The 25,601-nt window shown below is 42.5% G+C and overlaps 2 protein-coding genes across 3 annotated transcripts in view; one reads left to right on the top strand and one right to left on the bottom strand.

Moving 5' to 3' along the window:
- GPR173 (G protein-coupled receptor 173) overlaps positions 1–7,716 on the top strand; it is a 74,082-nt gene extending 66,366 nt beyond the window's left edge. Inside the window, exon 2 of the mRNA XM_068249793.1 lies at positions 6,159–7,716. Within this exon, the coding sequence (XP_068105894.1) occupies positions 6,355–7,473 (1,119 nt within the window). The 5' untranslated portion in view covers positions 6,159–6,354 and the 3' untranslated portion in view covers positions 7,474–7,716. The remainder of the gene's footprint in view (positions 1–6,158) is intronic.
- Positions 1–25,601, bottom strand: part of LOC137527680 (forkhead box protein P3-like) — a 332,205-nt gene that overhangs the window by 224,577 nt on the left and 82,027 nt on the right. The window lies entirely within an intron of this gene.

The raw sequence follows: 25,601 nt of genomic DNA, 5'->3' as shown, positions 1-25,601 counted from the left end.
AAAATTCCCAAAGATAGGATTAACCCTTTGGCTGCCAGGCTCTCATTCCAAAACTGCATCTCTGATAGCCAAGCCATTTTTAACATTTTTCCCATGCACCAAATAACCACACATTACAAGCCGAAAGCGGATTTAAAACTCCTTAAACTATTGTCTGAAAGCAGAAAGACTCTAGAATTAAAATACAGCCTCTTTTAATTTAGTTTGTCACATGATCATTGCATGAGTATTTATAAGATTCATATTTTCATTATAAATGTATTAAAAGCCTTTAGTGGTGCTTACAGAAACTAAAACAACATTTCCCACATTCCCAGTAAATATAACATTTGAGACCGTGGTCAGTAATAAGAGAATAAAATAAAAAAATGTTTAAAATTGTGTGCACTTTGAATGGTTAAAAAAGGCACATACGCAAAACCACAGATGGCAGCAGGAGAGATCAGAGATGAGGCCATGGGAACTGCACTAGCTTAGGGAAGGTTGGGTGACTGTATGAAAAAGAGGCGCCATGAAATTTTGGCACCCTATTTCGGCAAGTAGAATATATATTTAAGGATATTCTACATTTTTAAAGGGGTACTATGGCAAAATTTATGCTGTTAAAGAAATAGCTAGTAATACAAAATATGCTGTGCTACATAGCTGAGCTCTGTCATTACATCAGCTTAACCTAATAAGAAAGTGTCGGGCTGAGCAGCCTTACCTCTCTCTCTGCCCATAGCTGATTTATATTTTGGCACTCCAGAGCCATGCTGTTGTTTCTCACATGTAACTAAATAATCAGGCTGCTACTTACAGTAGTTACTTACTTCGCTAGTTATATTATTGCTACATATGAGACATAACAGCGACTCTGGAGTGTGTGAGCCACGTTATAAATCAGCTGTAGGCTGACAGAGAGGGAAGGCTGCTAGCAGTTAGAAAGCAGGGAAACAGCTGAGCCCAATGCATTCTTATTAGGTTAAGCTGATGTAATGACGCAGCTCAGCTGTGTAGCACAGCAGAATTTGTGTTAGTAGCTATTTTTTTAACACAAGCTCTGGAGAAATATGCTGTCCATATTAAATAACTGATGATGGGGATAATGGAACAGCATAATTTTCACCATAGCACCCCTTTAAATCAGTAAATTTTATCAATATTTTACTACAACTAAACCTAATCCTAGTCTCACACGGAACCCTACCTATGTCTAATCTTAACCACCTCCCAGCCGATACCTAACCCTAACCCCTCCCCCAGCCTAACCTCAAACAACTCCCCTCTCCATGCCTAACCTTAAAGAAACGTTAAAAATTCCTCTCCCACGCCTAACCTCTTCCCCACGACCACCTAACCTTAACTGCCCCACCTTCCACAACGCAATTCTGCCCCTCAAAAAAATGAAAAATATTGGGAGCTGCATAGGTGCTCATAGGAAATGTATTAGGGCACCCAAATTGCACACTTTTACCAATATTGTCTATGGGCACCTATGAGGCGCCCAAACGTCCGCTGCCCAAATTTCCTGCTTTGGTAGAGCCACCCTGCACCTTAATTTTAAAAGCAAGCTTCCAGTGGCTATTGCCACAATAAGCTTGTTTCAACCCTTTGACAGTCTGGAGGAAGTGATGGATCTCAGCAATGGTTGCCAATGAGGGTACAATCTAGCCGAGATGTATCTTGGCAATCAAAAGGTTTGTGATTTTAGCTTTCTTTTAAAATAAAGACAAAATACTGGAATGTGGCTCTAATTGTTTACACAATGAAATGACTTATTAATCGAACCATACTCAATCATTGTGCACTGAAGTGTTGATAACATCTGCACAAGGATGATAAGCAGTGCAGACTGACAAGAAAATATTATGTTACAAGGCGATTATTATTGGCATTGTGCCAAGCTCTTACATGCTTGTTGGCATGTCTTGATGGCATGTTATTTCTGGCCCATTAAGCTTCCACTGAAATGAGATTGTGGCTGTCCCAAGGGTCACGTTGTCACCACTCCACATTACTTCATCTACTCGGGGCAGGGGGGGGGGGGGGGCACAGGGAATAGAATTGCAAATTACATTACCACCAACTGGTAATACTGAGAGGTCTGTCAGTGCAGTTACCCCTTCAATATCCATTTTCAGTGGACTGACCCTTTAATTCTCAATATGGCTTGAAATAAGAAAATCCTGGACAACCTTCAACAGAAATGTGATTTCATGTTTAAACATATTAGTGCTGTTTTTATGCGGAGATGACAGGTCCACTTTCATTTGTTCCGCCAGCCTGCCAAAGTATGCGTGTGTCTGACAGGAATGTAAATTACAGTCCATTCGTACTTCATCCATTTTCATGCAGTCTAAATGCGTAACAGCAGGGTGAGGAAGGCAGAAAACATTGTATAAGATTCTGCATTTGACACCTGCCTGTATGTGAATGTGGGTGGGTGCATGCGTGTGTGAATGTGTAATTGCATCTGTGCTTGCGTACGTGATGTAAATGACAGCTGGCTAAATCCTTACGTGCTCACCTATATATATGTGTCCGTGCATAAGGCTGGCATCGTCTATCTTTAGACACAATCATAGTTGTTTTGATTGTCTTGATTTGTGATAGTATCAGTTAGCTATTAAAAGGAATTACTTTTACAAGACCTTGTTTTTTTTCTACCTACATGATAGTGTAAGTGTAATTTTCTAGTATTGAGTATGCATGGCCAATTCAAGCTGAAATGGGGCAAAATTAACCTGGGTGGGGGGCTTAGCAACCCCCCCAAAGTAAATTCACCATTCAACAAGCCAGTTGATGCCTCCACCCCGATCTTCCCCCTCAACTTGGAGTCATGGTGAAAAGGCAACCACTGGGGTAAAACAGGGAGTATGGATGGATCAGCATACCGGGACAGATGAGTTGCTATTGCTGACAAAACCTGGAGGGCAAAGGTCAGGGGGAGCCGGGGGGGGGGGGGGGGGGTTAGGTCAGGCTGACAGCTCTCAGGGGCTATGGGTCAATTGCCCCCTTTGCCTCTATGGTAGTGCCAGCCCTGTGAGTTCACTTCAAGGAATCAAAGGTAGGACAGAAGACTTTCCAAGCATGTATGCCATGATATATGGCTGGCTCTAAAGTGTCATATGGCCCACATAATTCAAATCAAGCCTCAAGGTAATGCTACATGCAAACTTCAAAACTGTCATAGATTATCTGGAATGTAGGAAGTATGAATATATAATAATGTTCTCTACTACTACTGATTGACAGAGGTAAGTAATTGTAAGTGTAATGCAGAGAGGAGGATTGTGTGTGAACTAATAATTCTGGGGGACATTTGCTAAAAAGGATCTGTGACAGTAACTAAAACTGCATTTCTTCTTATACTCAGACAGGGATACCTGAAGTGAGAGGGATATGGAGGCTGCCATATTGTTTTTCTTTTAAACCAGTTGCCTGGCATCTTGCGGATCTTTCATGCATCAGTAATGTCTAAATCACACACCGGTGACAAGCATGCGGCCAATCCAGTCAAACTTCAGTCAAACATCTGATCTGCATATGCTTGTTCAGGGTCTGTGACTAAAGGTATTATTGGCAGTGGATCAGCAGGACAGCCGGGCAATTTGCATTGTTTAAAAGGAAATACATATGGCAGCTTTCCTATCCCTCTCACTTCAGTTGTCCTTCAAAGGAGAACACCACCGAAGACCAGTATTCAGCTGTGTTTGGTTGCAATACATGCTGACTTCTTATATCTCTTGAAGACTCCAGTGGTAAATTATCCAGCAGAAATCTCATATTAACCCTTCAGTGACAACCATTGCAAAGCCTGATTATGGAGTTCTACCATAAAGGTAAAGGGTGTCTTGGCACCTTAAAAAAGAAGAACAGAGACAACGGGAGCCTGAATAGTGCAATATGTAATGATCAGATGAAAAATAATAAGTATGATAAAGGACTACTCACAAAGGTGGGTTGTATGAGGGGTAACCGACCACTTAAAGCGAATCTGAAGCCTAGAAAAAATCCTTTTTTTTACTTGACATTTATGTTAAGGAATATGTGCAGAGCTAAAACGCTGCATTCCCGCAGCAGAACGATGTAATTAAACCCCCCAAATCCCTGGGACAAAATTCACCCCTGAAAGGTTTCATTCCTGGTAGAGGCAGAGCTTTGTGCAGTAGCTCTGCCTCTACTCACATCAATCTCCACGGATCTCCGCCTCCTCCCGCCCCTCTCAGTCTTTTTTCACTGAGAGGGGGCAAGGAGAGGGGGCGAGGAGAGGCGGCGATCAGCGGAGATTGACGCGACTGGAGGCAGAGCTACAGCGCTAAGCTCTGCCTCCCCGGGCAGCAAAATCCACGACCTGGAAAGTCGTGGAATTTTGCCCCGGTATTTGGGGGGTTTAATTACATTGTTCTGCTGCAGGAATGCTGTGTTTTAGCTCTGCACATATTGCTTAACATAAATGTCAAGTAAAAAAAAGGATTTTTTTAGGCTTCAGACTCTCTTTAAAGCAGGTGGGGAAGTTTACCTGTCTCCACTTGGGTGTGGAGGGGGGGGGGGGGATGGGCACTGTGCTGGATACAGTCACTCTCTTGAAAAAAAGACACTTGCTCACCTCCACAGTGGTAGCACCCTGTTGGGCTTGGAACTACCCCTCCAGGAGTATATAAAACTAAGTTAAAGAGGATCTGTAACATGAAAAGATCCCCTGGGGGGTACTCACCTTGGGTGGGGGAAGCCTCCGGATCCTAATGAGGCTTCCCACGCCGTCCTCCGTCCCTCAGGGGTCTCGCTGCAGCCCTCCGAGGATAATGACGTCAATATTTACCTTCCTGGCTCCTGCGCAGGCGCTCTGACGGCTGTCGGCTCCGAACTACACGGAAATACCCGATCGCCGTCGGGTCTGCTCTACTGCGCAGGCGCAAGTTTCCGGCGCCTGCGCAGTAGAGCGGACCCCACTGAGATCGGGTATTTCCGTGTAGTTCGGAGCCGAGAGCAGCCACAGCGCCCCCGCTGGAGCCTGCAAAGGTAAATATTGAACTGACAGTCGGGTCTATCGTCTGCTGTTCGGAGGGCTGCAGCGAGACCCCCGTGGTACAGAGGACGGCGTGGGAAGCCTCATTAGGATCCGGAGGCTTCCCCCACCCGAGGTGAGTACCCCCCAGGGGATCTTTTTGACGTTACAGAGTCTCTTTAAAAACACTGAAAATCAAGAAAAGGGTGAAGTGGCTTACCTCAATAACAACAGTCACACTTGTCAATAAAATTTATTAGCATGGGTAAGGTAAGGACTACGTTTCAATAAACACTTGTTAATTATGAATCTATGAAAGATGGTCTCTGTGTCTCTATGATTCCAGGTTTCTAATGCATGCTTAGAAACAGGTTAACATCAATTTGGATCACCTGGATAAATCCATCAAAGCGGTGTTCCCCGCTATATCAGCGCGTTTCGTGGGTCTAAGCCCACTTCTTCAGGCCAATACAGTGCCAAAGGAGTTAATAGCCAGAGTTCTGAGTCATGTCTCCTTTTTCTCGATTTCAGTGTTTTTAACATAGTTTTATATACTCCTGGGCGCCTCTTTCTCCTATTGTACTTTCTACCATATTCTCCATAATGTATGATGGTCCCACTCTGAAAAAGCAAAACTTTTACTATTAGGGTGTGTTCACACATAAAAGGTGTACATTTCCAGTCCAGTCAGGCAAAACTGATTGAAAACTGATACAAAACTGAAGGACAGGAATGGACTGGAAATGTTCAGATTTATGTGTGAACCAAGCCTTACATTGGAAGAAAGAACGTAGACAGTAGCTAGTCAGAACAAAATCTCACCACGGGCATCTGAGAGACCCAAGAAGTCAACCTGTGAGTCAACCATCCAGCCTCAACCCAAATACAACGTACTAGTTTTCTCTGTGTTTAAATTGTCATATTTTTAAACAATAGCTTTGCTGTATTCATAATTAAACTGTACAAGAAAACTGGATAGCTCTGTCAGGAATTCTATGTGAAGTCTATCTATAATTCTTAGATATTTTATCCATGACTTTATGTGACCCGTGTTGTATTTCTCTATATGTATATGCGGATGATAAAATAGTAACATCTCTTTTTTCCTCTCTCACTCCCCTGCTCACTCCACATCCATTCCTTCACTAAATAACCATATGCTGTACAGTCATTGTCATATACTGGTCTTCCCACACAACCCTTATCTGTTTCTTCTCATTTTCTTCCACTCTCTATTGATTCCATCCCTTTCCCTTGACTTTCTCTCAACCCTGGCCCCCCTGAGTACCACTGTTCTTGGATATGGAGCCGCAGAGAAGGAGAAGGGGGCGCTGACCAAAGGCTAGTTGGAGCCGGCCTCCAACATGGCTAATGGCAGCGATTCAGAGGAGCTGTCTGGCTCTCTAACCCAGTCAACAGCAATCTCTACCCACCTGAAGCTAGTGCTGCTGGGTTTCATCATATGTGCAAGCTTAGCAGGCAACCTACTAGTTTCTCTGCTAGTGTTGAAAGACCGCTCCTTACACAAGGCTCCTTACTACTTTTTGCTGGATCTCTGCCTTGCTGATGCCGTCAGATCATCTGCCTGTTTCCCATTTGTCCTGCTCTCCATCCGCAATGGCTCAGCCTGGGCATACAGCCTCCTAAGCTGTAAAGTCGTTGCTTTCATGGCAGTGCTGTTTTGCTTTCATGCTTCATTCATGCTCTTCTGCATCAGTGTAACCCGCTACATGGCCATCGCCCATCATCGATTTTACTCCAAGAGAATGACTTTGTGGACGTGCATTGCAGTTATCTGCATGGTCTGGACACTCTCGGTCGCCATGGCCTTCCCGCCAGTATTCGATGTGGGTACTTACAAATTCATCCGAGATGAGGACCAATGCATTTTTGAGCATCGCTACTTCAAAGCCAATGATACCCTTGGATTCATGCTCATGCTGGCGGTGCTCATTGTTGCCACTCATATTGTCTATGCCAAACTACTCCTCTTCGAGTACCGTCACCGCAAAATGAAGCCAGTGCAGATGGTTCCAGCCATCAGTCAGAACTGGACATTCCATGGACCTGGAGCTACAGGGCAGGCTGCTGCCAACTGGATTGCTGGATTTGGAAGGGGACCAATGCCACCTACTTTGCTGGGTATACGTCAAAACACCCACACTGCCAATAGGCGCCTCTTGGGGATGGATGAGTTTAAAAGTGAGAAGAGGTTGGGGCGGATGTTTTACGGGATTACCCTCAGCTTCTTGGTGCTTTGGTCACCCTATATTGTGGCCTGTTACTGGAGGGTGTTTGTTAAAACCTGTAGCATCCCTCATCGTTACTTGTCCACGGCGGTGTGGATGACTTTTACTCAGGCTGGGGTAAACCCTATAATGTGTTTCCTACTCAATAAAGACCTGAAGAGCTGCCTTCAGCTCCACATCCCCTGCTGGAGGACGAAAGCCTTGCTACCTAGGGAGCCTTACTGTGTAATGTAAGTGGGAAACCAGTACATTCCCAGCATCACACTAACCTCAGTGATTGGGAATTGAGGATTTATGTGGCCGACTTGGCATGATCAAGGAGGATTTTTATAAGCTGGACCATCGTAAAAGCAAAGAAGACATACAAAACAACAAGTTGAAGGACACAGCTTTTTTTTTTCTTTTTAGAAAAAAAAGTTTCTTTTCTAAAGATGTAATTGGTGAAAGAAGAACTTGGCGGGAGGGAGGGGCAGGGTGCGTGAGAATTTATTGGATGTTTCTTTTTTTATTATTCCAGCTAATGCATAAAGGGACGATGGGTGATGGCTGGGTGGGGAGGGTGGCAATGGAGGGAGTGCAAAGTGCGTCTGGTGGGAGGGAGAAGGGAGGCTGATGGGAATTTATGTATTTGTTTATGGACATATTTACTGATATGGTTATAATGCCATCACTTGTACTAATGTCTTTTGATTGATACAAACATGAGGGAATTTGTTTTCCATGTCTTTCTGTTCCTTGAGACGAGTCTTGGAAAGTACACTTTGTAAAAACATCCAGTAACTGCTACATCAGAACATTAACCTCAGATTTTCGTACAAAAATACTGCCATCTGACTCATCATCTTACACCATGTGGAACTCGGCTGGACAAAAAAAGAAACAAAACATGCGGAGTTGTTTTTGCTGATCCCAGCATTCCTAATTCCTTCCTCACCTACATAAAGCTGCTGTTTAATCCCGGAAATTTCATAAACCCAATATATTATGCAACACTTTATAGTGAGGTACATAGAACCATTCATATCTGTGTTTTCAGTGCAGTTCACAATCTTATGTCCTAACTAGAAGAAGAAGAATAAATAACAATGCTAGACATTTTTATTTGTAGAGAAGCATGTGATCAGTTTGATCTCATGACAGATTTGTAAGACTTTGAATTGTTGGAATAATTTCCTGTTTTAGGAATAGGGAACAGAAGCAGCACATGGTCGTAATCATCAAAGCCTCACAAATTCATAATATGATCACACTGATCACACGCTTCTCCATACTTTCTGATCCAGATGTTCATCTCTAGTTCTAACCCCACTTTATGGTAGTGGTTCTATCACAACCCTTTAAAACATGGTCTCATTTCTGGTAGCTGTGTGAGATAAATATTTTTTTTTTTTAGGTAAAATACCTCATGAGGTATTTTCCTCTTTTTTTAGCAATTCTGAAATATTTTTCTCCATTTCCGGACATGAGGTAAAACATGAGGTAAAACGTGAGGTAAATGCATAGGTAAAACATAAGGTATTTCAGCTGTAAGCAAGCAGTAAATAAATAATCTTTAATTGTCTTCCATAAGTTAGGATTTGGAAGATGTGTTTTTTTGAGGGGGGAAGGTTTATTTGATAATGTAGCAACCTATGAAAAGTATGTTTATAGGCATCCCTTATTAAAGAAAATCCAGTCAATATTTGGAATTGTATTTCTACTGTTCTTTTCTATTACACAGCCTGAATAGGAGCAATAGGAACTCCACTAAAAACTGCAAAATGCATACAAATTGACTTTACCTCCAGGTACAGGCAGGTCTTAAACTGATCGGTAAATTATGTGCTAACATGCTCCTTAATTTCCATGAGAATAGCTATTTTGGGTAAATTAACTCATTAATTACCTCATAATTTACCTCATGAGGTAAAACATGGCTAAAACCTACCAGAATTGCTAAAAGTCATTACCTCATGAGGTAAATTACCTCACATGAGGTAATTTGTTTGATAACCCTACCGGAATTGAGGCCCTGAACTGCACAGGTTTGTGATAAACACAACCAGGACAATGACTAAATTGAATGACTGTAAATTCTCAAAATAGACAGCTTCAGTTATAAGACATCCCCAAAATTTGGAATAACAAGTGGAAAAAGCAAAAGTCTCACACGTCTTTAGGCAGCAGAGTATAGTAACATATTAGCATATTAGATATTGAGCTGCTCTACATGAAGGACTCTACATGAAGGTCTTGCTGAAGCTGCACCACACCTCTCACAACCTCAGATCAGCAAGTTCTATAAACTTAGTCACTCCCAGAGTGCACCTCAAAAAATCTGGAGACAGAGCCTTCTGTCATGCTGCCCCTACTCTTTGGAACTCCCTGCCACACCCAGTAAAGACAGCGCCATCCCTGGAGCTATTCAAATCCAGACTGAAAAGCCACCTATTTAGCCTGGCATTTCCGGACTTATAAAATTCTTCCTCTGTACCACGATGGTCGGAAGCCATGCTTATGCGCTTTGAGTCCCACGGGAGAAAAGCACTTTGCAAATGTTATTTGTTGTTGTTCTTGCTCTGAAAAACACAGATCCAAATGGTTCTATGAACTATACATTGTTGTATAATATATTGGAAAAACATGGGCCATTCTTGCTTGGGCGATTAAAATAAATGAAATACTGTACTTGCCATGTGCTAAAGGACACCTAAGCAAAGGCAAACTTACCTAAAGTAAGTACCTAGGTATGTTCATGCTGGATCCAGCTACCTCTGTGCATTGTCCGTTCCTCTCCTCATTCCCCCTGGACCCTGTAATCACTCCTTGAGAGATCTGACTTTTGGCTAAAGTCTAACTTTTAGATAGGAAGAGGTAGGCTTGCTGTGATATTCCTCTTGTCACCCTCTCATTCCCTCCTCTTTCCCACTCCATTTACACCCCTTAAAGGGAATCTGAAGTGAAAATAAACGTATGAGATAATAAATTGAATGTGTAGTACAAGAAATAGAACATTAGTAGCAAATAAAAGAGTCTCATATTGTTTCCAGTAAAGGAAGAGTTAAGAATCTTCACTTGTTATCTAAGCAAAAGAGCTTCTCTGAGCTCTTTAACCCAACTTGGGTCAGCTACATTGCTGTTTTCTGAAGCACTTATACATCAAATAAACAGTGAGAGACAGCTTCAGATAAGGTTTTTAGACAGTAGTTAAGAGGGTTATTAGCTCTGCTCTGTTTCATAATTTAATATATTGTGTGGTTTATAAATTGCATATATAACAGAATGATACTTTATAATAAAAAAGCTATATAATTGAAAATAAAAATATGAGACTATTTTCTTTGCTACTAATGCTCTATTCATTATCCGTACTACACATACAATTCATTATATACGTTTTTTTCACTTCAGTGTCACTTTAAGAGGAGGGGATGGGAGAGTGATAGGAGGGAATATCACAGTAAACCTGACTGAAATTGTGATGTTAGACAAGTCCCATTTTTCAAGGAATGATTATGGAGATGTATCCCAGGAGACCAGGAGGAACAAGGAGAGAAACGGACAATGCACAGAGGTATGTGGATTCAGCATGAACATACCTCTGCTCTATACCTGACTAGGAGACACCCACTGGTCCCACTGACTCACTTGGAGAAGGATGGAAATCTACCGAGCTATGATGTTAAACCTGGGCCTCCCAGGGGCCTTTCTCTCTCATCTCTCTACAAGTGCCAGCAGGAGTCATCATTATTATCAATGCACACTAAATGCCACACCTCACGCATCACACTATGGGGGCTTTATCAGCACAACTTAATGAGAGAAGCGCGAGTGTGCACAGCTAACTTACTCGCTCCTTCTAAGTAACGGCCACTCCACTGATCCCTGTCAAGGGACAGGAAGTCTACTGAGCCAATCAAAGTGCAGGGATCATGTGCATTAAAGCCACTGGACCCGCCGGGGCTCAGGGCGGGTTCAGTGGAGAGGTGGTTACTTAGAAGGAGCGCAAGTAAGTTAACTGCGCATGCTACGCTGCAGTACCACGCATAGCCAGCGTATAACTATCGCTCCTCTCATTAAGCTGCGCTGCTTTAGCAGTGCAATCGAAACATGCATAGCCAGTGTATAACTGTCGCTCCTCTCATTAAGCTGCGCTGCTTTAGCAGTGCAGCTTAATGAATCAACCCCTATGATATTAAGCAGAATGCTGTGGTAGGTGTGACACTACAAATAGCAATTACAGTATATTTTAGTGACTACATTCAGGTTTACATTGGCAAAGTGGCAGCATTTAATAGACAGAGATTAGTTACAGTGTTTAAGCTGCAATTTTGTCAAAGTTAAATGTCGATTAGGAATGAATGTTATGGAAAAGAGTAAGGAGGTTAGTTTTATGGGTCAGGGTTTGTAGGACAGTGTTAGACATCAGAAAGGGTTTGGCCATAGGGCATCAATAAAGAGCAGTTTCAAATATGTGGGGGGGGGGGATGCTCAGAGGTTAGGCAAGTGTCAGGATGAGACTAATATTTAGGGGGGAGGTTAAGGTGACCCTGCTTCCAGTGTTCTTACTGCTATAGAGTAAAACAGGCTTGAGTTGTAAATTGTGCCTCCTTCTCGCATCACTGAGATGTTCCCATTGGACAAATTTTGCAGTCTACAGTCATGTGATATCAGTGACAAGATTAGTGAGCATTGGTCAAAATGACCTGAGACGAAACAAGCAGCAAAAACTGCAGAATAATATTTTAGCATGAATTCAGTCATTATCACCAGCCTGGGATCATCAACTGTGAACAGGACTGGTTCACACTGCAAGAGCTTTTTAGTGCTAGTCATTTCATGCAGTGCTATGGGTGACATTGCTCAAATGAGAACAAACAAATAGTGTTACATTTGCAAACGCTCCCAAAATCACAAGTGCTTAGAAAAAGCTCTTGCAGTGTGCACCAGCCCTTACTGTGAGGGAAATAATATATAAGCCTGGCAGTTTTGAAGCAGGATGAACATGTCAAGGGAACCAACAGTCAGGTTAGGCATTAGGAAGGGGGGGTCAGAGTTGTGGCGTCACCCTCCAAATCCTGTTTCCTTTGCTGCAGATTACCATTTAGCCTCAGACCCTGAGGGGATTTTGAAGGCATTTTGGATTGGTTGGTGAGCCCACACACAATACAATTTCGATTGTATGTACAATCGATACAATCCGCGAAATTCATATAGAGGTCAGGTAAGCTGCCACCAATTCTTGTTAGTGTGCGAATACACAAATCTAACTCTAGCAAGTCCTGTAGGAAAAAAGATTATTTTAACAACCTTTGTAGAGATAGCAAAATATAACAATATCAATAAAAACAATTGTGGTAACGTCCTCTCCGAAAAGCGAGCTTCTTTGCAGAGCTATTCAGAACAAGAACTTAGACAAATGATTTTTAATTGTTTATTTTATAATAAAATAATGCATAAAAAGGAGTCCAGAAAAAGTTAAAAAGTATCTAAAAATGAACAGAATGATATAGTACAACAATAGTGATCAAAAGTGAAAACGATAACTTTGCAGTCTGAGCAGTCTTAAGAATTACCGTGTCCTTTGGAGTTTGCAAGTCCAAACAGAAAGATATATATAGTCTATAGATAATAGGCCCAGGTCCTATTTGGGTTAGTAATCCTCGATGATATATGGATTGGCAATGGAAGGACTCTGGACAGTCTGTGTGTCCAGCAATTTAATCCTTTCTCCGCTGGGGGGTGGAGATGGTAATCAGAGATGGGCAGTCTCTGCCACATGATCCAGTTCCACCCCTGTCATCAGAGGGAGAATCATATCTCTGGGTCAGTTCAACACACAATGCGGAGAATGAGACCTGTGGGTTCCTTGGGTTCTCTGCTTCTTCCAGATATCAAGCATGCATGGATTATTATATTTCATTTCAGAGAAAACCATATTGTTGTGAAAGGAGGTGGTAAAAAAATGTTTTCTGGCTTAAACACCTTCAGGTTTTGTCCAGCGCCCATCTAGCTAATGTTGCAGTATCGTTAGGTATAGGGAGGATAAACTCATATAAATATATACTCACAAAGGTGGCGCCTCTAATCCAATTAGAGACACCTACACTGTATCACCTATGCTGTCAAGGCATTTTGTATTGACCTGACGAAGCGGGCCATGAACCGTGAAACGCGTTATCAGATTGCTTTTTGAATTAAAACTTTTTTCCGGTTGAACTGGTGTCTATATCTTCTGGAGAGGTAAGCCTCTCTTTTTATTATATAATTTTTTATTTGTATTAAAATTACTAAAATACAACACACATTGGGCGCCTTCATCCTACCCATTACCAATCAATCAAAGAAAGGTCTGCTGGAGAGTTTTTATTGCATTCTCTCCAGTGGGAAAAAAACAAATCACATAAACAGTGACTTCCTATGGAAAGAGTTCGGACCTACAGAACAAATGGCTTTTTAAGCCAAACTAAAACTTAAAGGGGTATTCGGCAATATGCCTTTGTGCGCATATTTTTATGCAATGGGCGCATCTAGCAAAGACAAATCCTTTATAAGGGCTAGGCATCAAAAAGGGGGGTTTTAAGGTTAGGCATCAGAGAGGGGAGGGTCCTGGGTGAGAACAGGGTTAGGTTTAGTTGTAGTAAAATAGCAGCAACATTTACTAATGTTTTACTATTATCGTTACCACTGTAAATATTATTTTTCATTTTCATTTGGCGCCCAATTCACAACAGAATTTATCATTTAGACTTATATTGACTTCAATCTCAAACTTTTCCTTGCATGGATGCCCTTGGTTGAAGAGAAGGAACTGCGCCTTCAAATCCTGATGGGGGTGTTTGTTATTTGCATTGCGTGGGAGTTAAACAAGGGGGGATAACTAATGAAACCTCCGCCAAAAGAAGAATCACATTCCATAAACATACTGCCAATACCAATTCAAACACATGCCAACAGTTAGATCCCAATAAAAATAATGATGACTGCTGTTGACAGGAGGAGAAAAGAAAGGCTCTTTGGGAAGTTCAGATGGCCAATCACCCACCAGTGAAAATCAGAAAGGTAAGGTACAAGGTGTGAAGAGTCTATAAACTGAAAAGGCTAAAAAAAGTTGACTTTGCTTCATGTACTGCATATTCAGTTATCACAAAGAGCTTTGCAGTTCATACATGCTTAGTTTTGAAGGGATAAGCTGGAAAGTGCACTCTAAAGCCTGGGATCCACTGGGTGCGCTTTTGCAGTGCACTTGCCGATCGCACGATTGCCATCGATCGGCAAATTGCTACACCAATGGATTCCTATGCGGGTGACCCCACACTGCTTGCAGAATTTTGTGAGTGATCCCAGAGCGATCCCATCAGTGGCTGCAGAAGCCAAATCGTGATCGCTTCAGGAATCGATTTGAAATCGTGGCACTTCCATGATTCATCAAATCGTGGCCTCTTTGCAATTTGCCGCAAAGCGCCAGCAGTGGCTGCCAGGCCTTAGATCAATATGATCACTTGCCAGTTCCTTTCCTTGTGTGTTTTTGGATTGCTAGAGAAACCTGGATACATACACACAGACACTAAAGTCCAAGCAAATAATCTAAGTGGGAACACAAAACCCTAAAGTGATTTCAGCAGATATATGGCTTTGGTCAAAGTACTCAACTGCCTTTATCACCATGAGTATTATCAAACCTGTTTCTGCAACCCACAGGCATGTATCAGATCCTTCCTGACCAACGCTGGCCACACACTTTTTTATTTGCGATTGTTTAAAGTAAACCTGCAGTTAGAGAGGTTAGAGAGAAATGGGCGCATATGCAATTAACTTTATCTCCTCGGTTTTTTCCTAGGTGATATTTTCAAGCTTGTCAAGAAAATGCTCGAAATAATTTTGATAGTACTTTTCAGCTACTTTTTGGTATTTTTCCAATTGCAGAATGCTGAAAAGTTATTTTAAATAGAAGTAGAAAAATTATCTCTTAAGAGAAAACTCAGGAGAAAAAGTGAATTGCATATGGTCCAAGGAGGCTGCTATATTTGTTACCTTTTAAACAATGCCAGTTGTGTGGCAGCCCTGCCATTCTCTTTGGCTGCAGTAGTGTCTGAATCCCACACCTGAAACAAGCATGTGACTAAATGCATGTGGCAATAATGTAATTGACTTAAAGAGAACCCCAGGTGGGGTTCTGACAATGCAATCCACATAGAAAGGCTGGGTCTGCCTATACTGCCCAGCCTCTGATGCTATTTCAATCCCCCCTGTGCTCTGCGATCCCCCATAAATCACAGCCGCGCTGCCGACACGCAGTGTGTTACAGCGGGCTGTGATTACCTCAGTACTGTCAGTCTGCCGCTCCCCCCGCCTCCTGCATAGCTCCGCTGATTGGAGGGAAGGGACGGGGGCGGGACCGGAGCTATGCAGGAGGCGGAGGGAGCGCCGAGACTGCCAGTACAGATGTAAACACAGCCCGCACAGCACGGCTGTGATTTATGGGGGATTGCAGAGCACAGGGGGAACTTAGGGGGGATTGAAATAGCAACAGAGGCTGGGGAGAGTAGGCAGACCCAGCCTCTGTACGTGGATTGCATTGTCAGAACCCCACCTTGGGTTCTCTTTAAATAAAAAAAACACCAGGGATCATATGCAATTAACTTTTTCTCTTATGTTTTCCCTTAGGAGATAATTTTTCAACTTTTATTTAACCTCCTTGCCGGTTTTCCCGACCTGAGCTCGGGGTAGAAAAAAGCAGCTGCTATCGGTGATCCCAAGCTCAGGTCGGGGTAGGCATTGCAGAGCTTTACCTGTAGTTGTGGAGTCCCGCGCGCGATCTCGCTGCGCAGCGGGACTCCAGCCTCTCTCCCCGGCAGTGTGGGGTCTTTCCCTGGCCGCCGGGATCCCCCATGTCCCCGCTATTCTTCCGGGGACCCGGCAGCCAGTTGGAGCAGCGCAGCCGTGGTGGTGGCAGCAGAGCGGTGGTGGCAGTGTGACGTCATCGGGGGCGGGGCTAACATTGAAAACGAACTTCTCTATATTAGAGAAATATAGAGAAGTTCGTTTATATGTATATTAGCGCCATCTTGTGGGCAAAGAGAAAACTGCAACCCAGGAGCCCAGGAAGGTAATTTTTTTTTTATTTTGCTGCAGATCTCCCTGCCAGAATGATTTTTTTCAGGTTTTAGGGTCTGAAAGAGTGAAAAAAAATTGCACCGCTTTTAGACCCTAAAATCTGGAAAGAATCAGACCGCCAAGGAGGTTAAAATAATTTTTAGCACTTTGCCATTGAAAAAGTACCAAAAAGTAGGTGAAGAGGTATTTTCAAAATAATTTTAAGTATTTTCTTGCTTACTGGTATTTTAAAAAGGAATTTTATTGACACGTTTTGAAATACCACCTTGGAGAAAAAGTTAATTGTATATGGGCCCTGATGTGCATGCTTGTTCAGGGTCGATAGCTAAAAGTATTAGAGGCAGAGGACCCGCAGGACATCAAGGCAATGTGCATTGTTTAAAAGGAAATGTGACTCCATATCCTTCTCAAGCCCCCTTTACACCATTCCATTCCAGGCGTGATCGATCGAATTTGATTGGTTCGAATTCGATTAGATTGATTAAATCTGACATGTCCGATCGGGATTGGATCGATCGTCTGATCGATTTGCATTAAAAACTAGCCAAAATTGAACACACGACCGATCGAATCCCGATCAGACATGTCAGATTGAATCGATCTAATCAAATTCGATCCAATCGAATTTGATCGATCACGCCTGAAATTGAATGGTGTAGAGGGGGCTTTAGATCAGGTTTCCTTCAATAGCACTTTTGATTCGATTATATGATCTGAAGTAAGTAAAATCGAGCTGGCAAATTAAGAACAATAGATTCATTGCAATTGTTCTCACTCATCATTGACAATATATGTTTTGTGAATACACCTCATCATCACATATACAGTCATACAAGTTCAGCCATAAACCATTATGGAGCCAGATTTACCATTGGGCACTTGAGGGCCAGGGCCATGAGTGGCATATCAGACAGGGCTGCATTTAGCAGGCAATATTTTTTACTTGTTTTAATATATGACTAAATGGTCATAATTACTTATTTGAGAATACATTGCTCTCCTTTACCTACTACCCACCCATCACATATTTGTCCGCACATTTCTAAAGTGAAACTTACGTGAAAACAAAGGGATGAAATAAATAATTGTATCTATCCTCCTACTTATAAAAATGACTTTTAGATATCCCACAGTGTTATGTTTAAAAAATCTGATTTATTGTATTGTCTCAGCTCAATGAAAGTCTTTCCCATTGCTAAAATATATGAACTATTGACCTTTTTTTATCTATGCTCTCCTGGCAGAGAACTGTGCTTCTGTGAGCAAAGTATTTTATGGCTGTAATTCCTTATCAGTAGTCTGACTGGCTCCCGACTGGAGAAAAACTGTCAGTTGCATAGCTGAATATTAATTAATATCCATACAAGATTGCCAATATTACCAATAGGAACATAAAACATGATACAAGTAATAAGCATACCATGCACATGGGAAGTAAAGATGTAAATAGCAAGAATAGACAAAATACAAATCACTAAAGGAAACACCAACATAAGAATAAATGCTAACCTACTGCAAACTGACTAATGGCCAAACAGAAGGTTATAGCCTAGATTTACGCCGCCAAGGTGTCCAGATTTTATCAAAATTTGACATTTTTGTGGATATTGAGAATATGATCTACTCCAAAAGGTAAATCTCCTGGATTTTATTGATGAGAGCCTGTGGACATATAGATGTGGATTTCCACTCCTTTGCTATTAGGACCTGCACACCATTACAAAACTGAACCAGAAGAGAATTCTGGAATTTAGACAGGAGAGGGGATTTCATATGAAACAAGGGTCGAGGGGTATATCGACATCAAAAATCCTAGAGGCTTATTGAAAACAGAAACACCACAGTTTGGAAACCTCAGGGCCGAGTACAGCAGGCCCGAGGATGCAAAATGCTGAGGGTCCAATCATAGAGGATCCTGAACCCCCCTTCTTTCATAGTGCAATTGAAAGAGGACTTAGCAAGGCTCTCAAAAATAGAATCCCAGTCCTCCATAGATAGGACCGTAACAAATCTATCCTCTCGTTTGGCCATAGCAGGGGTGGCAGGAGTAAGCTTATCATACCAAACTTCATTATACATGATGGAAATAAGACCTGGTATTTGAGTGTAGGAGTGAAATTGTTTGACAAAGGAAGATGGCTGCATGTCTCTGCCCTGCATTGAGCGGTAGGCCAAAAAGTGACGCACCTGGAGAAACCTAAACAGTTGGGGGAGTAAATTTAGATCTAGCTTCTTCCCAGGTGACGGGGGTCGAATCACAATCACAATAAAGGTCTCTAACTTTCAGGCAGCCATGGGTAATCTATGGATGCCAGGTCTCGAGGTCATGACCTAGGGGGAGATCTCTGTTAAAGAGGGCTCAGCTTCAGAATATCCAGCCATCTGGACAAGCCCCTCCAGATGTACAGAGTCTCCTTAATAATAGAAAAGGGGAGGGGTCAGATGGTAGAATGGGGCGCTTATTCCAAAACAAAGAGGCTAAAGGGAAGGGGGAAATCAATGCTGCTTCCAGATCAACCCATCTAGTGGATCCTGGTCTGGAGGACCATTGTGCCAGTTGTACCAGTCTAGAAGCTTGGTAGTACTGAAGAAGCTTAGGAGCTCCCAAACCACCATGGGATCTATCCTGGGCCAGCCTTGGTACCGAATCCTTGGCTGCTTACCTGCCCTAAAAAATGACACAAAGTGAGAATGCAATTTCTTAATATCAGGGGTAGAGACTCGGATAGGTAAAGAGCAGAAAAAGTAAAGAATCTTAGGAAGGGCAGTCATTTTAAGGGCGATAATCCTACCCAACACCATGAGATTAAAGTTTTGCTACTCTCTCAGAAGCCCATGATTCACACAGTGTTAGACCAAGAACTCCAATGGAGATAGGAGTGTGCTAAAGCTGATATGACCCTGATGCCCAAGGGTCGCCGATTCAAGAAGCCAAGATAGCTCTTTATTCAGAGACTTAATTAAAGTCACATGCCAAAAAAATGGGCTTAGATGCAGCTACAGCCCGATGTTTCGAATGCTTCTTTGACAAAGCTTGACAATGAGCAGCAGCAGCAAGGTGAGCAGCAGGTGATCTGGCCCACTATGGGTTTCATTCACAAGGTGTTTTTTTTACTTCAAAGGTACTTTAAAGAGGAACTCCAGTGACATTAATGTAATAATAATAATAACAATAATTATGTATAAATGATTTAGTCAGTGTTTGCTCACTGTAAAATCTTTAAAATCCCTGATTTACATTCTGACATTTATTACATGGTGACAATTTTACTGTTGCCAGGTGATATAGCTGCTGCATGCATTTTTGGCAGTTGGAAACAGCTGTAAACAGCTATTTCCCACAATGCAGCAAGGTTCACAGACAGGAAACTGCCAGGAGTACGTACTCAGAGTTTCTTGTGGGAGGGGTTTCACCACAATATCAGCCATACAGCGCCCCCTGATGGTCTGTTTGTGAAAAGGAATAGATTTATCATGTGAAAGGGGGTATTAGCTACTGATTGGGACCAATTCTTGGTCGGAGTTTCTCTTTAACTGCAACATGAATTATATTTAAGTGCTAGTGCACTTGTACTTGAGTATGGTTAACATATCTTAAAATGTTCCCAGTATGTACAATAAAAGCAGTTACTCTGAACAATTGCCTATAGAAAATTAACTGTGCTGACCCCTGCTTGAAATTCAGTTAATCAGTAGGGCTTTGCACTTTCCAACACCACACCAATGAGTAATAGAATGTTATAATGCCACACTCCTTCCTTACCTCATATGACTACAATTAACGGTCTGCTTGTCCATTTGATGCTATGTATGTGTAATGCATACCTCCCAACATTTTGGGATAAGAAAGAGGGACACTTAAGCCACACACCTGCCACACCTTTAATCACACCCCTAGTCACGCATACCATCAAGATTTTATAAGAAAAATAAGTTATTTTATGATTCAGACCACACTAGCCCTTTTTATCCTGGTTCATTTTCCTTCACAGAAACACATGGAAATAAGAAATATATCAATTTAAAGGATAGGTATAAAGTTTAGAGTCAATTTAACAACATTTTCAGTAGAAAAATACATATATTTATATAGATTTGTACATCAGTCCTGAAAGAGGGACACATAAGGTGGAAAGGGGGACAGTTGGGAGCTATGGTAATGTTGTCTATTTTAAGGTATACTGTTGCTTTAGTCTACTTACTTGTGTCGGTGAGACTAGCACCAGCTAAACAATGACAGTTGCAACAGTGCAACCAGAGGACCCATGGGAACAGGAGATGAGGGTTGGTTGTCACCCCAGCAGTTTTCCATTGGAGAAGAATGCAAACTCCACCACCTCAGTAGCCTGCTGCCCCAATAAGTGACTCTAAACTGGCATGCACAAGTTCCTTTGCATGCCCAGTGAAAGAAAGTGCTTGTGCACATCTCTTTTTATTTCATACATAAGCAGTTCCTTTTACTGGGCATGCACAGTTCAGAACCTGCACATGCCCAGTTCAGATTCGCTTGTATGTGGCCATGGGCACTTCCTCCAGATTATTCAACTGATGGGCCAGTCGAATGTGGGAAACAGGAGAGACCATGAAAACAATGAACAGCAGCCACAAGGTGAGCAGTAGGTGATCTAGCCCACTATGGACTTAATTCACAGGGTGTTTTTTTTTATTTCATGGGTACTTTAACTGCAACAGAATTTTATATTGTATATTGTAACATCTATCATAGAAGCGTGCGACGATAACGTCGCACTACTTGGAAGGGGCCAGAACGGTAGGCAGTGCAACGATAACGTCGCACCCCTAGATGTATGGCCACCTTAATCTTCTGCAAGTTATCTACTGTTAAGATTCTGATTGCCTGATTCAGTCATATGATCACAGGTCACGTCTTGTTCAGGATCACATGTTTAGGGCAAGTTAATATAAAGACTCAAAAATCAGTCTTATCAAATCAAGCACCTGCTTCTTCATAAAAGGAGTCATTATTCATGAGATACAGCCACTTCCTGTTTAAATTGGTTGCATATACTTGTCAAATAACAGACCTTTATCTCCCTTCTGAAGACAATGAACTAATAAAGGACTTCTCTGTGACAGGATATACTTCAGGTAACACAGTGAGAATTCCAATGTGGAGAGACAGAAAGAATGCACATGATTAAAGTTTAGCTAAATCAGAACCTCTCTGCCCTAAAAGATTAGCAGTAGCATAATAACCTTTAAAGAAAAACATGTATTTGTTACAGCTTAAACAAATCCTGCAATAAATCTGCAGTTTATCTACTTTCTGCTTTCATGGAAGCAGACATAGGGTTAACATCCTGTGTTACAGTTGTGATTAGTCACAGATGAGGAGGAATTAACCTCCCTGGTGGTACGCAGATGAGGTGGCTGCGTCCGCGGGAGGGATTTTTTTAATTAAAAGTGTTTTGTTAATGTTAGCTAGCACTAGGCTAGCTAACTGTGGCCCCCAAGTCCCCCGACACCTCTCTGAGCCCCCCGATCGCCACCGGCAACACTCACTCGTCTGCGATCCCGCGAGAGCCGCAGCTTCCCAATTACCTTTACTCATCGCTATGGCGACGATCGGTCATGATGTCATGCGCAGTTCCGATCCTCCCCATAGCGAAGCCGGGTGCTGATTGGGAGGCTGCGCCATTGCGGGATCCCTGGGGGGGTACGTATACTTGCGGCGATCGGGGGCGATCGGAGGGGACCGGAGGGACTTGGGGGATATGGTTGTCTAGCAAAGTGCTAGCTTAACCAAATAAAACCATTCTTATTTAAAAAAAATCCTCCCGGGGCCATGCGATCCCCTGCGGCGGCTAGCCCTACACTGTGTCGGGCTTACCGCCAGGGAGGTTAAACAGGCTAAACTTTTTAAATACACACAGGGTGTATTTCTCTGTTTTCCTTCTGTCCTGTGCAAGAATTCAGGTCCACTTTAAATTGGCCATACACGTAACAATTTTTCCTATTAATATCTGGCCGATTAGATCACTGTAATAGAATCTGGTACAAATCGATTTCGCAGGTGGCCTGATTGATTTTTTGTCGAAATCAATCAAATCGGTCGATCACTGTGGATGGAGACATGGATCGGTGGCCGGTCTAGAGCAGCAGATCGATGATCCATGGTATTTCACTGTATTGAACAGCGCAACGCTGCGGTTAGATAGATTTGTAATAGATTTCATGCTGAAATCTATTTATATCTATGCCTAGTGTGTGGCAGTGGTGGGGATCTACCTGATGATTGAATCTGTGTATGGCTACCTTTATACCATGCTGCTGTGCATAACTCTGGTATCTCAAGCAAGGCAGCAATATCTGTGAAAGCAGGAAGAAAAATCTCCTATGAGGACAAAGTAATTGTGGAAGCCTACCATGTTAAGCATGTCTGTTACTTTAAGATTGAAGCATTGAAACCGGCCTTGTTTTAGGGATGACTATTCAGATTTATCTTAAAGGGTACCTAAAGTGTACTAAAAATGTCCAGTTTAACTTACATGGGGCTTCTTCCAGCCCACTGTAGTCCTTCTGGTCCCTCACAGTTGTTCCGCTTTGCTCCGTTCAGCTGCTGTGCCCTTCGGAAAGCTGCCCTATGAGCCAGTTACAGACTACTGCGTATGTACGGCCCCGGCCGTGCGCCTCCTTTACCGCGTCAGCGCATACACAGTTGCAATTTATATATACTGCGGAAGTGCAGAACGCTCCTGTACACGGGAGCACAATCAGTAGGCACACAGCGAAGGGCTGTGCATGCAGCATTTAGATGAGCACAGCTGCTGATCGGAGTACAGCGGAATGACTGCGAGGGACTAGAAGCACTGCTGGGCTAGAATAAGCCCCAGGTAAGAATAAACTTGCCATCTTTATTTCACGTAAGGTTTCCTTAAACATTCACATTTATTGAGCTGATTGCAGACATACAGAGTTTGCAGTAAATGTAGAGCAGAGGCATAACTAATGACCATCATAGCTAGGCACACCAGAGAAATAATGAGTCCAGGGGCAAGGTGAAACATTTGCATCAGGCGCAGAGATTACAGGGGGCAGCATGTTTGTACTGTGTGTTTGCACTAACAGTATGCAGTCAGAGTAGGAGGAGAAGCGAGCGAGGTGAATAGGTCATCATTGTGGAAAATCAGCTTGTTGTGCTGTGTGAGGAGTCTGACAGTGAGTGAGGAGGGGGAGGTCGGAGAGCAACAGTGTTTCATTTGACTTGCACAGCAGAAGAGAGGAGGTGGCACTGTTGTCCTGACTGAGGAGGAATGGAGTGGCTGAGGGTGAGCAGTTTGTTTGTTACAGACACACAGGCAGTCAGTGTGCTATTGTGTTGAGCTGCAGCATTTCATGTGAGAACACTAAATGAAGCAGAGTAAATTGTGGGGGTGCTGTGCGATCATTCCAAATCGGGGTGGGGGGTGCATCCTCAAACGTTTGCCTCAGGTAGCAAAAAGTCTAGAACCAGCCCTGAACGATTCCATTCATTATCAGCATTGGCCATTTCGGCACAGGGTGTGAAGCCAAGAAATGGCTAACCCTGCTCCTGCACAAACTCCAGGCCCACGATTATTACTATTCCCCTTCCGAGTTGTAGCATATTGGGGGGACATGTAATTCGGGCACCAACTATATGCCAAATCAGGCATGCAGCATTGCCAAATGATCGGCACAGCACTGCACTAAAATCAGCTGTCTCGAAGAATAACACCGTCTCCCATGAATATAAGTGGACTGAGCAGGGTTCAGTCATGTACAGTGGGATGCAAAAGGTTGGGTAACCTAGCTAATCATCATGATTTTCCTGTATAAATAGTTGGTTACAATAAAAAATGTCAGTTAAATATATCATATAGGAGACACACACAGTGATATTTGAGAAGTGAAATGAAGTTTATTGGATTTAGAAAGTGCGCAATAATTGTTTAAATAAAATTAAGCAAGTGCATAAATTTGGGCACTGTTGTCATTTTATTGATTCCATAACCTTTAGAACTAATTATTGGATCTCAAATTGGCTTGGACAGCTCAGTGACTCCTGACCTACATACACAGGTGAATCCAATTATGAGAAAGCGTATTTAAGGGGTCCATTTTAATTTTCCCTCCTCTTTTAATTTTCTCTAAAGAGTAGCAACATGGGGGTCTCCAAAAAACTCTCAAATGACCTGAAGACAAAGATTGTTCACCATCATGGTTTAGGGGAAGGATACAGACAGAAGTCTCAGAGATTTCAGCTGTCTGTTTCCACAGTTTGGAACACATTGAGGAAATGGAAGACCACAGGCTCAGTTCACGTTAAGGCTCGAAATGGCAGACCAAGAAAAATCTCGGATAAAACAAATGGTGAGAACAGTCAAAGTCAACCCACAGACCAGCACCAAAGACCTACAACATCATCTTGCTGCAGATGGAGTCACTGTGCATCGTTCAACCATTCGGCGCACTTTACACAAGGAGATGCTGTATGCAAGAGTGATGCAGAGGAAGCCCACAGCACAAACAGAGCCGCTTGAGGTATGCTAAAGCACATTTGGACAAGCCAGCTTCATTTTGGAATAAGGTGCTGTGGACTGATGAGTTATTTGGGCATAACAAGGGGCATTATGCATGGAGGAAAAATAACACAGCATTCTAAGAAAAACACCTGCTACCTACAGTAAAATATGGTGGTGGTTCCATCATGCTGTGGGGCTGTGTGGCCAGTGCAGGGACTGGGAATCTTGTCAAAGTTGAAAGACGCATAGATTCCACTCAGTATCAGCAGATTCTAGAGACCAATGTCCAGGAATCAGTGACAAAGCTGAAGCTGCGGCGAGGCTGGATCTTTCAATAAGACAACAACCCTAAACACTGCTCAAAATCCACTAATGCATTCATGCAGAGGAACAAGTACAACGTTCTGGAATGGCCATCTCAGTCCCCAGACCTCAATATGATTAAAAATCTGTGGTGTGAGTTAAGGTGGCCACACACCATACAATATTTTAGATATCTGTTCAATTTAAGAATTGCAATCAATTTCTCTGACTAAATTGTAACATTTCAAAAATATGACCAATGTACCACACACATATGTTCAATCTTTCCCTAATTATGATAAAAATGATTGGAAACGCTGAAAAAATTGCTAGGGTGTGTATAATAATAAATTTACAATCTAACACACACCATACAATCTTTAGAAAGATTGAAAAAAAATATCTTGCATTCCAAATCAATAAAAATTGAAGAAAACAGGAAATCCGATCCAATTTTTT

Source organism: Hyperolius riggenbachi, chromosome 8, assembly GCF_040937935.1.
Source record: "Hyperolius riggenbachi isolate aHypRig1 chromosome 8, aHypRig1.pri, whole genome shotgun sequence".
Taxonomy (NCBI): Eukaryota; Metazoa; Chordata; class Amphibia; order Anura; family Hyperoliidae; genus Hyperolius; species Hyperolius riggenbachi.
Note: the sequence above shows the minus strand (reverse complement) of the source record. Positions and strands in the feature narration are given on the sequence as shown.